The sequence below is a fragment of the Phycodurus eques genome, chromosome 2 (genome assembly GCF_024500275.1).
Source record: "Phycodurus eques isolate BA_2022a chromosome 2, UOR_Pequ_1.1, whole genome shotgun sequence".
Classification (NCBI taxonomy): Eukaryota; Metazoa; Chordata; class Actinopteri; order Syngnathiformes; family Syngnathidae; genus Phycodurus; species Phycodurus eques.
Genome location: NC_084526.1, coordinates 24701513 through 24714565, shown reverse-complemented (window position 1 = coordinate 24714565; position 13053 = coordinate 24701513). Strand labels below are relative to the sequence as shown.

The 13053-nt window shown below is 39.6% G+C and overlaps 1 protein-coding gene across 6 annotated transcripts in view; it reads right to left on the bottom strand.

Moving 5' to 3' along the window:
- LOC133398843 (multiple C2 and transmembrane domain-containing protein 2-like) overlaps positions 1-13053 on the bottom strand; it is a 61564-nt gene that overhangs the window by 21629 nt on the left and 26882 nt on the right. Inside the window, exons 6-12 of one of the 6 annotated variants that reach the window (XM_061670038.1) lie at positions 9068-9182; positions 6878-6910; positions 3911-4081; positions 2393-2523; positions 2145-2325; positions 891-984; positions 697-799 (exon numbers count right to left, since the gene is read on the bottom strand). In XM_061670038.1, the coding sequence (XP_061526022.1) occupies positions 697-799; positions 891-984; positions 2145-2325; positions 2393-2523; positions 3911-4081; positions 6878-6910; positions 9068-9182 (828 nt within the window). The remainder of the gene's footprint in view (positions 1-696; positions 800-890; positions 985-2144; positions 2326-2392; positions 2524-3910; positions 4082-6877; positions 6911-9067; positions 9183-13053) is intronic. The other 5 variants (XM_061670042.1, XM_061670048.1, XM_061670053.1 and 2 more) reach the window with 5 other exon arrangements.

The following is a 13053-nucleotide window of genomic DNA, read 5'->3' as shown; positions in this document are numbered from 1 at the left end:
TCGGATTTATATTTGAAAGGAGATTGTGGGGGAACCTTTTAGGATACAGTATATCTGGCGGTACAACCCGAAACAAAAGATTTTGTCATTGTTTTCAATTCAAATCAGTGATACTTTATGCCACACAAAAGCATGTCTTCCCATATTCTTTTTCAAATTAATATTAAGTATTTGTGCTAAACTGTCTCTTTTATGTGATTATGTATTAAAATATTATGTGTAGAAGGTGGGCGGCACGGTGGATGACTGGTTAGCGCGTCTGCCTCACAGTTCTGAGGACCGGGGTTCAATCCCCGGTCCCACCTGTGTGGAGTTTGCATGTTCTCCCCGTGCCTGCGTGGGTTTTCTCCGGGCGCTCCGGTTTCCTCCCACATCCCCAAAACATGCATGCTAGGTTAATTGACAACTCTAAATTGTCCCTAGGTGTGAATGTGAGTGTGAATGGTTGTTTGTTTGTATGTGCCCTGCGATTGGCTGGCAACCAGTTCAGGGTGTACCCCGCCTCCTGCCCGATGATGGCTGGGATAGGCTCCAGCACGCCCGCGATCCTAGTGAGGAGAAGCGGCTCAGAAAACGGATGGATGGATGTATAGAAGGTGAGTGCCCTTCTCAAAATTAAGTAGCAATATACTATAATTAGTATTAAAAAAAAATCATGAATATAAATATTTTGAATAATTTTGGGACAATACTGACAAGGTGAAGACTTTGTTCCACTCAGGCTGGAGGCTCTTGTAGACTGTGTGTGTCTGCAGTGTGTCATTGCAGAGTTCCAGGACACAGAAGGGGTCACTCTTTCCTGCGCCACGCAAAACAAACACAAACTCACACAGTTCCCATCATGCAATGTGTTTTCCACTTCCAACTGGCAAACAAATTGTTGAGGTTACCGTTCAGATCAGCAGACAGCAGGTCGCAGGCCTTGATGACTTTGACTTGGAGAAAGCCCACGTCGCTGAGGTTCTTCAAGGTCCTTGGAAGACTCTGAAAGAACAACGACATGCATGATACTGCTAATATTAATAATGCAACATTGTAAACATAAAGCCCAAAAGTAATGACACAGTATTAATTACATTTGGTTTTTATTAACTGTTTTTTTTTAAAAATGTATTTTCAAATATAAATATCTGCTCTTGGCTGGCGACCAGTTCAGGGTGTACCACGCCTCTCCCCCAAAGTCACCTGGGATAGGCTCCAGCACGCCTACAACCCTAGTGAGGATAAGCGGTACGGAAAATGGATGAATGAATATAAATAAATGTTTTTGGTCTTCATTGTTCAAATTTTTGCCAATAGATTTGGAGGATTTTTACCTATTTTTAAAACAATGATGTTTTTAGTTTTTAAAATGTTGCTATTGTCAAGAAATGTTTCATACTTTTTTTAATGCTAATTAATTATGTCTGTTTTATTTGTTTGTTTGTTTCTTGCCAACGACATACTCGGATTTTTTTTTATTTTTAAGACATTATTATTTATGGTTTCATTTTTTTTAACAACACTAGGTTTTTAATTTATTTGGGATAATTTTGGCATTTGTTTCTCAATTACATTATTTTACCATGTTTGCAAATAAAAACAGAGTAAAGCTATATATAAATATTTAAATCTTTGCCAATACAAAAACATTTTGGTGAAATTTAGCAATTTTTATGACAATATTTGCGTGTGTTATTTTAATAATATATTTATTAATATAATTATAATTTTGGAAAAGTATGCTAGTTTTTAAATAAAATTTGTTTGCCAGTACAACGATATCTTGGGAAAATTCTGATATTTTAAATGACATTATTATTGTACATGCACATAATGTACATAAATAATGGGACATCTAGTCCAACCACCAGTATGAAAACATTTTGATACCTGCACACTGACTAATTATCAAACGAATGCTACCATCTAGTGGCAATCCAAAGAAAGGACAAGGACAGAGCTGCTGGACAGAGCTTCTGGGTATATTTTTTGGGACATTGTGTTCGGAAAGTTTTTTTCTCTCGTTTATTTTAAATTGGGGAAAGTCAGATATTTTTATGACATTACAGTTTTTTTTTTTTTTAATATTTCTTTTTTGCCCAAAGGAGAAAACCTCCTTGATATAGGTAATACAAACATAGAGCCGTGATGGTGATACTGACATAGTTGTCCAGCTGGTTCTGGCACTCTGTGGGCTCATCGAGGGGCGCTGCGCAGAGGTCTGAGATGGAGACCCTGCTACAGGTGCTGACCATGACCAAGAAGACCAGACGTCCTCGGCCCGAGTCCAGCGTGAAGAGCTGCCTTTCATCTGGGGGGATGCCGGAAAGATCCACCTGACACCTGCGGGAGAACCAAATCAATTCAAAGCAGAACCAACGAGGAAGTCAGCATGCAAAGACTCCCATACATTCCAAAACACTCTTCGGCTCTTCGGCCCTCTTTAGACCAGAGTTCCGCCTCCAGGATGCTGGGGCTCCCCAGGAAGTGGTTCAAGGTGAACTTCTCTCTCCACTGAGGATTGGACACCTTGCTGACATTCTGCATGGGGGAATAAAAACACATTCAGCCCGCTCTGTTCTTTAATCCGAAACACCAAGCATTTATTGTACATTTCCTGTAATATTTGTCGCATTATTTTAGCCAGTTTGTCAAAAAATTTATTCATTAAAACGTATTTATTCATTTTTTATTACATTTTTATTTATTTAACATTATCTGATGAAATAATTGGTTGGATGATTTATTGTTCATATGAAAAAAGTATTAGAAAAATAACTATACATTTACCATTTTTAATACATTTTATAAAATAATTTGTTGCTAATCCATTGCAAGTAAGAACATAAAACTATTAGTAAAATAACAATTTCACTTGCATAATATTTTATTCAATTTGAAAAAAATTGTTTGAATAATTTATTGCAAATATATTTATAAATTAAACATCCATCCATTTTCTGAGCCGCTTCTCCTCACAAGGTTCGCGGGCGTGCTGGAGCCTATCCCAGCAATCATTGGGCAGGAGGCAGGGTACACCCTGAACTGGTTGCCAGCCAATCGCAGGGCACATAGAAACAAACAACCATTTGCACTCACAGTCATGCCTACGGGCAATTTAGAGTCTCCAATTAATGCATGTTTTTGGGATGTGGGAGGAAACCGGAGTGCCTGGAGAAAACCCACACAGGCACGGGGAGAACATGCAAACTCCACACAGGCGGGGCCGAGGATTGAACCCGGGTCCACAGAACTGTGAGGCTGACGCTCTAACCAGTCGGCCACCGTGCCGCTAAATTAAACATTTAAATATAAATTTAATGTTTAATTACATTAATGGGTAATTGATCTATTGCAAAGAAAATATAGAAGTAAAATAAAAAATACATATACACTTAAAGATTTGTACTTATTTCATTAAGCAATTGGCTAATTAATTTATTGTAAATAAGAAAACAACATTCATAAAATACATTTTTATATATACACTTAATTTCATTGAATATTTGGTTCAATTATAGCAAATAACATCCAAATTATTACTAAAACAATTTTACATATTTTTTGTTAGTTTTAATTTGTTCATGTAGGGCTTACAATAAAACATAGTAAAACAAAATTACATTTACATTTTGTTTTATTTTATTTAAAAAATGGTTAACTAATTTAGATATAAAAATGATTAATAAAACTGTTTTACATACCATATACAGTTAACATTTTATACATTAATTTGATTAAATAATTGTGAGCTAATTATATTGAAATAAATTAAAATATGTACAATACAATTTAACAATAAAAATGAATATTACAGTACTTATTTTTTATTCAACCTACAAATGACCTGCCCCATCTGTTCGTTTTAAAAATCAAGTTTCCCAACAAACGTTATAAAGTTCGATGCGATTCCGTCCTGCTTTTTTACCTTGGTCTTGTATCTCTGCTCGCCCAGCCGCAAGCGGACAAAGAGCTGGCCGGTTGGCAAGTCCACAGGAACATCCTGACCCTCCACCAGTGTCACAGTCACCACTGAAGACCACAGTTGACTCTTCCTCAATTCCGCCGACAGCCGCGAGCTCTGCTGGAAAGAACCCAACTGTGGGAGACGACGTGGCAGTTATACTGTATCAAGCAAGCTGGGTCTCCTTAATGTGCTCCTGGGTCCTGGAAGAGGTGGGAGTAAGTCACATAGTGTGCAAGTCGTAAGTAGGTCTCAAGTCTTAACCTTGACGTTTCAAGGAAGTCCCCAGTTACTGTAGACAAAACTCAAGCAAGTCGAGTCCCCACTAAATTTTAAGCAAATCTAGTCAAGTCATTGCTTGCTTGAAGCAAGTCATAAGTCATACAATCTTGCTCAGTCACAACATACAGTATACTCGCACATTAGGTGTCTGGCTCTCACATCTTTGAGAAGCCCCCCTCCACTTGTTATCTGGGTTAATTGTACCTGTTTGAACGTGTTACCTGCGTAAAAGACACCTTTCCATACACTCAATCATCCAAACCCCAGCCTCTCCACCATGCCAAGAAGAAAGCGCGGTCTAAGGACACAAGGAACAAAATTGTAGACCCTTCACAAGGTTGGGATGGGCTACAGGGCAATAGGCAATCAGCTTGGTGAGAAGGCAACAACTGTTGATGAAGAAACTCAAGATGACTGTCAATCTCCCACAGACTGGGGCTCCATCCAAAATCTCGCCTTGCGGAGTAGAGCATCAATGATAACGAGAACGGTGAGTGATGAGTCCAGGACTACACAGCAGGACCTGGTCAAAGACCTGAAGAGAGCTGGGACCACAGTTTTAAATGATTTGTAACATACAAAGGTGCTGTGGATTCAAATCCTGCATCGTGTGCAAAGTCCCTCTACTCAAGCCAGCATGTGTCCAGGCCCATCTGAGATTTCCAGTGACCATCTGGATGATCCAAAGGAGGGATAGGAAAAGGCCATATGACCAGATGATACCAACAGAAAACATTTTAGGTATAAATTCCACTCCCCATGTTTAGAGAATAAAGCAGGATGAGTACAATCCCAAGAACCACCATCCAACTGTGAAGCATGGGAGTGGAAACTTTCTTTGGGGGTGATTCTCTGCAAAAGGGATAGGACAACTGCATGGTAATGAGGAGAGAATGGAAGAGGCCATGTATTGCGAGATTTTGGGCAACAACCTTCTTCCCTCAATAAGAGCATTGAAGATGGGTCGTGGCTGGGTCTTCCTGCATGACAATGACCCAAAACACACACCCTGGGCAACTGAGGAGTGGCAAAGCATCTCCGGGTCTGGGAGTGGCCTAGCCAGTCTCCAAACCTGAACCCAGTTCAAAATCTTTGGGGGGAGCTGAAACTGTGTTGTCCAGTGACAGCCACGTAACCTGAAATATATGGAGAATATCTGTATCGAGCAGTGGGCCAAAATCCCTGTTGCAGCGTGTACAAACCAGGTCAAGTACGCCAGGAAACATTTGACTTCTGTAATTGTAAACAAAGCCTTCTGTACCAAATTGTAAGTTTTAGTGTTCTATTGTACCAGATACACATTTCATTCAATTAAAAATCTAAATGATTTAAAAAGCCGAAAGTCACTTATTCTTACTCTTCTTCATTCAGAGTGATTTTCTGGATTTGTTTTAGATTCTTTGTCACAGTTGAAGTGTTGTCTATTAAACAAATTAAATTGCTTCTCAATTAAACAAACACCGACACAAAGCTTAGTTTAAGTTTCACCAGCTACCCATGAGCTAAACTGTGAAGTTAATGTAGTGTAGCTTACCTGTCTTTGTGGATTGTATAGTGACGGATGTCATTGTTGTGTCTCTTGTATGTTGCCTTTGTCCTTTTCCCGATTTTAAAAGCATAATCCTTGAATTAAAATGTAATAATCTTCAGAGCTCTCTCCATGATAAAGAGGAGGTTGCACTACACAAAAAACAACTTTACCTTAAAAAAAAACAAATGAAAAATTGTCTTTTAAAGAATGTCAAATGTAAACAGACATCTAGTTTAGTCTAAGTCAAGGCGAGTCTCATCAATACCAAGTCAAAGTCAAATTGGGTGTTTTACAGGTTTAATCCGAGCAAGTCCCAAATCCTAAAATGGGCAACTGACTCGAGTCAAAGTCATGTGACTCTAGCCCCCCCACTTCTGACGCCTGAATCTCACAGCATGGTGCAGGTGTACCTAATGTGATGTCTAACATGTTAGTTGAAGCAGGTAGTGCGGCATTGTAGTAACACGCATCGTGCAGACATGCATGCGTGTTTAATAGCCTCTTAAAAGCATGCATGCACTCAAATACCAGTAAATAGGGCTGGTGTACCGAATTATAGGGTCACTGTGTGGCTGGGTCTCACTGCCACTGGGGGATAAATCACAAACTATACTAAACTTTTCAGTTACTAAACTGACATTTCTCTGATTTTTATTTCTGGAAAACCTAGACAACTACGAAACAGGAGTTCAGAGAGAGATTCCCCCAAACTGCTCATTAAAAATGAATATTTACAATTCAGTAATTATTATTTAGATAATGACGTGTTTAATTAACGCAATGCAGATGTTTATATAAACATCAACCATAATTTAGTCTTCACTGAGCTTAACCAAGCTTTGCTACTTTAGTATTTATTGAGCGTACATTTTGGAAATTCTGTACACTTTTATAAACATCAAAGACAATTTAGTCTTCAATTAATCTATTGTATGTTTTTGTAAATTGTGGACATGTTTTCATACAAATCAAAAGAGTAGTTGTCTTTCATTAACCCAATGTATGTGTTTTTTGTATACATCGAAGATAATTTAAGTATTCAGTGACCCGGTAATTTGAGCAGAAGTGATGATGAATAAAAGTGATAACATATTGTAGTTAATGTGGCCGTGTCTTACCAGACTACTGCGTTTTCGGATTTGTGGCCAGCGCTGCGGGTGGGAGCGTGCGTGTTAAGTGCAAAAGAAAAAGCACAGTGAGGTTAGATGGCAGTGGATGGCAACACCGCAACAATTATTAGAAGAAAAACATGGATAATAACATAAAAGGCAAAGTCAGACTTTCAGGGAAATTGTATACGTGCAGTGTATGCCCAAAATTAAAACATATACTATCATTAATAATGTCGTGTAATTTTTACAAAACTTCGAACATCTCTTTAAAATGGTAAATAATTAAAAAAAAAAAAAACAGGTCACCTCTGTTTAATACCACCACCAAGGAGGTTTTGTTAGGTTGTATGCAACTTCCTGTCAAAATACATGGACATACAGTATCAACATCCCCGAATGTCGCCCAAAAAAACTACCATCACCAATAATATCAACAATTAAAAAATAAATAAATAAAAAATTACCATCATTCATTATGTTTAAAAGATGGCAAAATTCCCTCAAAACTATTGTTTTGCAAAAAAAGTTACAAATATTTGAAAAATAATCTGTGAAATATCGTTAAAACTGCATAAATGTTTATTTTTAATCATGTTTCTTAATAGTGCCATTGAAATTTTCAGTGACCCCTAAAATCTCTATCATGATAAATTATTATAAAATGATTAATGATGTCATTAAAAAAAATAGCCCTGAATCCATAAAGTCTGCCTGGAATGACTTTTTTTTTTAAAACGTACTATGATGATGACAATGATATAATTAAAATGAGATAAACATCCTAAATCATTATAATGGGGGGGAAATAAAACTAACATAATGTCATGAAAACAGATACATTTCCCCACAATGTCTTTGTACTGGCAAAAAACAATAAATAATTAAATAAATAAATAAACATGATTAATGATGCCATTAAAATGCAGAATTAATGTAATTCTTGGTATTAATGATACTGTATTAGGTTATTAAATTTACTTGCCATTATGAAGATGGAATTAAAATATCTGGCCTTTTTCAGGACTATGCATTTTTCTTTTTTTTTAATTACATCATGCCATACACCACTTAGAAAGTAATTTGGGGAAGTGTTACAACTTTTGTAATCTTTTTTTTTTTTGCTGTAAATGTAGAATTTTTTTATTATATTATCATTTATGTTTTTGATTTTTTTTTGCCATTGTAAAGAGATTTGGGTAACTTTTGCCCGTTTTTCGATGCCGTTAAAAATTATGTTAGTTTTTCTGCCATTACAAACAGATTTTAGGGACATTTATCAATTTCTTATGACGGTATCAATGATGGTAGTTTGCATTCTTGCCATTAAAAATAAACAAAATAATTGGGAAAATCTTGCTATTTACAACATGATTGATGTTAAGTTTTTATTTTTGCTAATATAAAGAAATTTTGGAGAAGATTTGTATCTTTTGTGTCATAGTAGAATAACAATATAACATGTAATATTGATTTCTTTTTAGTGATTTTTTTATGAGTTCTTTTTAAAAAAAATTTTTTGCAAATTGTGTGGGGAAATTAAGCTACTTATGATGACATTATTAATGATGTTAACTTTTGCCATTATTAACAGATTTAAGACAGTCCTATTGATGTTTTTTTATTTTTGACAATATACTGTAAAGAGATTTAGGTAAAGTCTGCACATTTTTAATGACACTATTATGTTAATTGTATTGACAGTTTTCATGGACATTTGGCAAATTTTTTATGACATTGATGTTAGTTTTTAATTTTATGCACGTAAACATTTTATAAGCAAATGATATGAGACGTTTTAATTTTTTGCTACAATAAAGAATTTTGGGGAACATTTTTATGACATTTTATTTTCTATATTTTAGGGAAATTAAGATACTCTATGACATTCCTAATTATGTTAAGATTTTTCTCCATGAAGTCATTTTTATTGCTTGCGACAGGAAATCAAAGCTAAGTCATTGTTGCTGTTCTACTTAACTCCTGTAGAAGTCGGTAGCACATGCTTCAAACTGTGGTCACCTGACTAAACAAATCACATTTTAGACATCTCCGTACTCGGAAATGTAATGCTAAAAACAATGCTAACTGCAAATTATTACGACTGACTGTGCCTTTAAACACGTGTTAAAGACAATACACAGACAAAAAGTTGCTGCTACAAGCCATGCAACAAAGGCGTGCGAAAGCATCCCCTACTAGTCCACGTCGGCTGTCTCCATCTCTTCGCCTGAGGCTCATGTCCATCAGAATCTCACCCATGTCGTCCTCTAGGCTGTTGGGGTCATCCAGACGCAGACACAGCTCGTTTACCCTCCACAAACGAGACGGAAAAACACTTAGGCCATCTGGTACGTGTAGAGTGTCTCACAAAAGTGAGGGTATCCCTCACATTTTCATGAGACAACACTCAAGAAATGTCACTGTTACAAAGTAGTCACTGTACAGGTTGTAGTTTTACTCTGCTGTCTGCAGCCAAGCCGACATTGCAAAAGAGAATCTATTCTCAATTGCCTTGGATACATAAAGGTTAAATAAAATAAAAATTAAATAGTGTCTGCTCAAAATAACTCAACACACAGCCATTAATGTTTAAACCGCTGGCAACAGAAGTGAATTCTGAATAAAATCTAAGACAAGTTAGTTCCTGATGTAGATTTACATAAACATGAAAAGACAATTTAGTCTTCAATGAGCTTGACATGTTTTGTGAATGACAGAATGTCAGACATTTTTGTCTTCAATGAACTTCAGATGTTTTCGTGAACATCAAAGACAATTTAAAGCATCTCACTGAGCTTAATCTGTTATTTTAACGATTAAAGATAATTTAGTCTTGAATTAACCTAATGTCGATGTTTTTGTAAACATCAATTTAGTCTTCACTGAGCCGAACGTAGATGTTTTTGTAAACAAAGATAATTTTCAGCGTTCAATGAACCGAATGTAGATGTTTTAGTGAACAGACAATTTAAAGTCTTCATTGAGCCCAAAAATACATTTTTATAAACTGAGACAAACTAGTCTTGAATAAGCTTGACATAGATATTTTCGCGAAAGTCTAAGACAATTTAGTCTAGTCAAGCCCAGCTCCCCCAACACCTGCTGATCAATCAGATCCAACATGAAGCCTCCTGACCTACAGCAGTCCTTTGCAGCTGTACTGCAAAGGACAGCAGGGATCTGCAGCGGGTGGTGAAAGCAGCAGAGTGGGTGATTGTAGTGCTGGGCGATATATCGTGAAGCTCGAGTCGATCGATATTTTATCAAATGCTTGATATGTTAAAAGGGGATCATCGATCTCTCTCCGCTGCTCTTCTCTCTACACGAACAACTGCACCTCAACGCACCCGGCCGCCAAACTCCTGAAGTTTGCGGATGACACCACAGTCATCGGTCTCATCAAAGAGGGTGACAAGTCTGTGTATCGACAGGAAGTGGAGCGGCTGGAGCTGTGGTGCGGCCGCCACAACCTGGAAGTAAACACGCTCTCGACTGTAGAGATGATCGTGGACTTCACAAGGTATCCTTCGCCACAGCTGCCCCTCACTTTGTCCAACTGCCCTGTGTCAACAGTCGAGACCTTCAAGTTCCTGGGAATTAAAGTCTCTCAGGACCTGAAGTGGGAGACCAACATACAATCCATCCTCAAAAAGGCCCAGCAGAGATTGTACTTCCTGCGGCTTCTGAGGAAGTACGGCTTGCCACAGGAGCTGTTAAGGCAGTTCTACAGAGCAGTCATTGAATAAGTCCTGTGTTCATCCATCAGTCTGGTTTGGTGCTGCCACAAAAAAGGACAAACTCCGACTGAACCAGGCAATGAGAACTGCCGGAAAAATCGGCGGTACCCCCCTACCCACGCTTGAGGACTTGCATGCTGCCAGAACTATGACAAGCGCACGCAAATTCCTCTTGGACACTCCACATCCTGGTCACCTTTTAGCTCCTTCCCTCTGGTACCAGTCCTCTTGAGAGGGGTTGGCCTCTCTTCCACTCTGGAGTTGCCCACAGTGAGAGGCGCCGAGCAGGTGTGGGTGGTGTTCAACCCACATTGGTGTTCAAACCCAGTGGAAGAGAGGGTAGGCTCCCTCCGCCTTCAGATGTGGGGACGGGTACTGACTGTTGTTTGTGCCTATGCACCAAACGGCAGTTCAGAGTACCCACCCTTTTTGGAGTCCTTAGGGGCGGTGCTGTGGAGCACTCCCGCTGGGGACTCCATCGTTCTGCTGGGGGACTTCAATGCTCACGTGGGTAATGACAGTGAGACCAAGAAGGGCGTGATTGGGGGGAACAGCCACCCTGATCAGAACCCGAGTGGTGTTCCGTTATTGGACTTCTGTGTTCATCACGGACTGTCCATAACCAACACGATGTTCAAGCATAAGGGTCTCCACCCGTGCACTTGGCACCAGGACACCCTAGGTCGCAGTTCGATGATCGACTTTATGGTCGTGTCATCGGACTTGTGGTCGCATGTCTTGGACACTCGGGTGAAGGGAGGGGCGGGGCTGTCAACTGATCACCACCTGGTGGTGAGTTGGCTCAGATGGTGGGGGAAGATGCCGGTCCGACCTGGCAGGCCTAAGCATATTGTGAGGGTCTGCTTGGAACGTCTGGCAGAATCCCCTGCCAGAAGGAGTTTCAACTCCCACCTGCGGCAAAACTTCACCCATGTCTCAGAGGAGGCGGGGGACATTGAGTCCGAGTGGACCATGTTCCACATCTCCATTGCTGAGGCGGCTGACCGGAGCTGTGGCTGTAAAGTGGTTGGTGCCTGTCGTGGCGGTAATCCCTGAACCCGTTGGTGGACACCAACAGTGAGGGATGCAGTCAAGCTGAAGGAGTCCTATCAGGCATTTTTGTCCTGTGGGACTCCTGAGCCAGTTGATGAGTACCGGCTGGCCAAGGTGGTCGCTGAAGCAAAAACTCTGGCATGGGAGGAGTTCGGTGAGGCCATGGAGAAAGACTTCCGGACGGCTTCGAGGAAATTCTGGTCCACCATCCGGCATCTCAGGAGAGATCTGCAGACTGGCTAGGCCACTCCAGTACGTATGATGTTCTTTGGATGCAACTCAGCATTCTTTCTCCTCCAAACAGGACAAGTTGAGTTTTTACCAAAAAAGTTCTATTTTGGTTTCATCTGACCATATGACATTCTCCCAATCCTCTTCTGGATCCTCATCCAAATGCTCTCGAGCAAACTTCAGACTGGCCTGGAAATGAACAGGTTTAAGTAGGGGTACACGTCTGACACTGCAGGATTTGAGTCCCTGCCGGCGTAGTGTGTTACTTATGGTTGCCTTTGTTACTTTGTTCCCAGCTCTCTGCAGGTCATTCATTAGGTCCCCCCCGTGTGGTTCTTGGATTTTTGCTCACCCTTCTTGTGATCATTTTGACCCCACGGGGTGAGATCTTGCGTGGAGCCCCAGATCAAGGGAGATTATCAGTGGTCTTGTATGTCTTCCAATTCCTAATAATTGCTCCCACAGTTGATTTCTTCACACCAAGCTGCTTTCCTATTGCAGATTCAGTCTTCCCAGCCTGGTGCAGGTCTACAATTTTGTTTCTGGTGTTCTTTGACAGCTCTTTGGTCTTGGCCATAGTGGAGTTTGGAGTGTGAATGTTTGAGGTTGTGGACAGGTGTGTTTTTGTGCTGATAACGAGTTCAAACAGGTGCCATTAATACAGGTAACGAGTGGAGGACAGAGGAGCCTCTTAAAGAAGAAGTTACAGGTCTGTGAGAGCCAAAAATCTTGCTTGTTTGTAGATGAGCAAATACTTATTTTCCACCATAATTTGCTCATAAATTCTTTAAAAATCAGACGTGATTTTCTGGATTTTTTTCCCTCATTTTGTCTCTCATAGGTGAGGTATACCTATGATAAAAATTATAGGCCTCTCTCATCTTTTTAAGTGGGAGAACTTGCACAATTGGTGGTTGACTAAATACTTTTTTGCCCCACTGTACACATCTTTCCGGAAACGATAATGTGGTAGTCCCAGTTCTCACGTGACCGCGCATGACCACCGCCAACATTTACAACAACTTATGTGAATTACCGTGTCGGATGTTCTTTACTGTTGCAGTGATCTGGGATTTTGTTCCGAAGAGTCTCCTTTCTTGCTCAATTGGCATTCCCTGCCATTGTTGAATGTTTACATCGCATGGGCTTCTTATTCTCCGT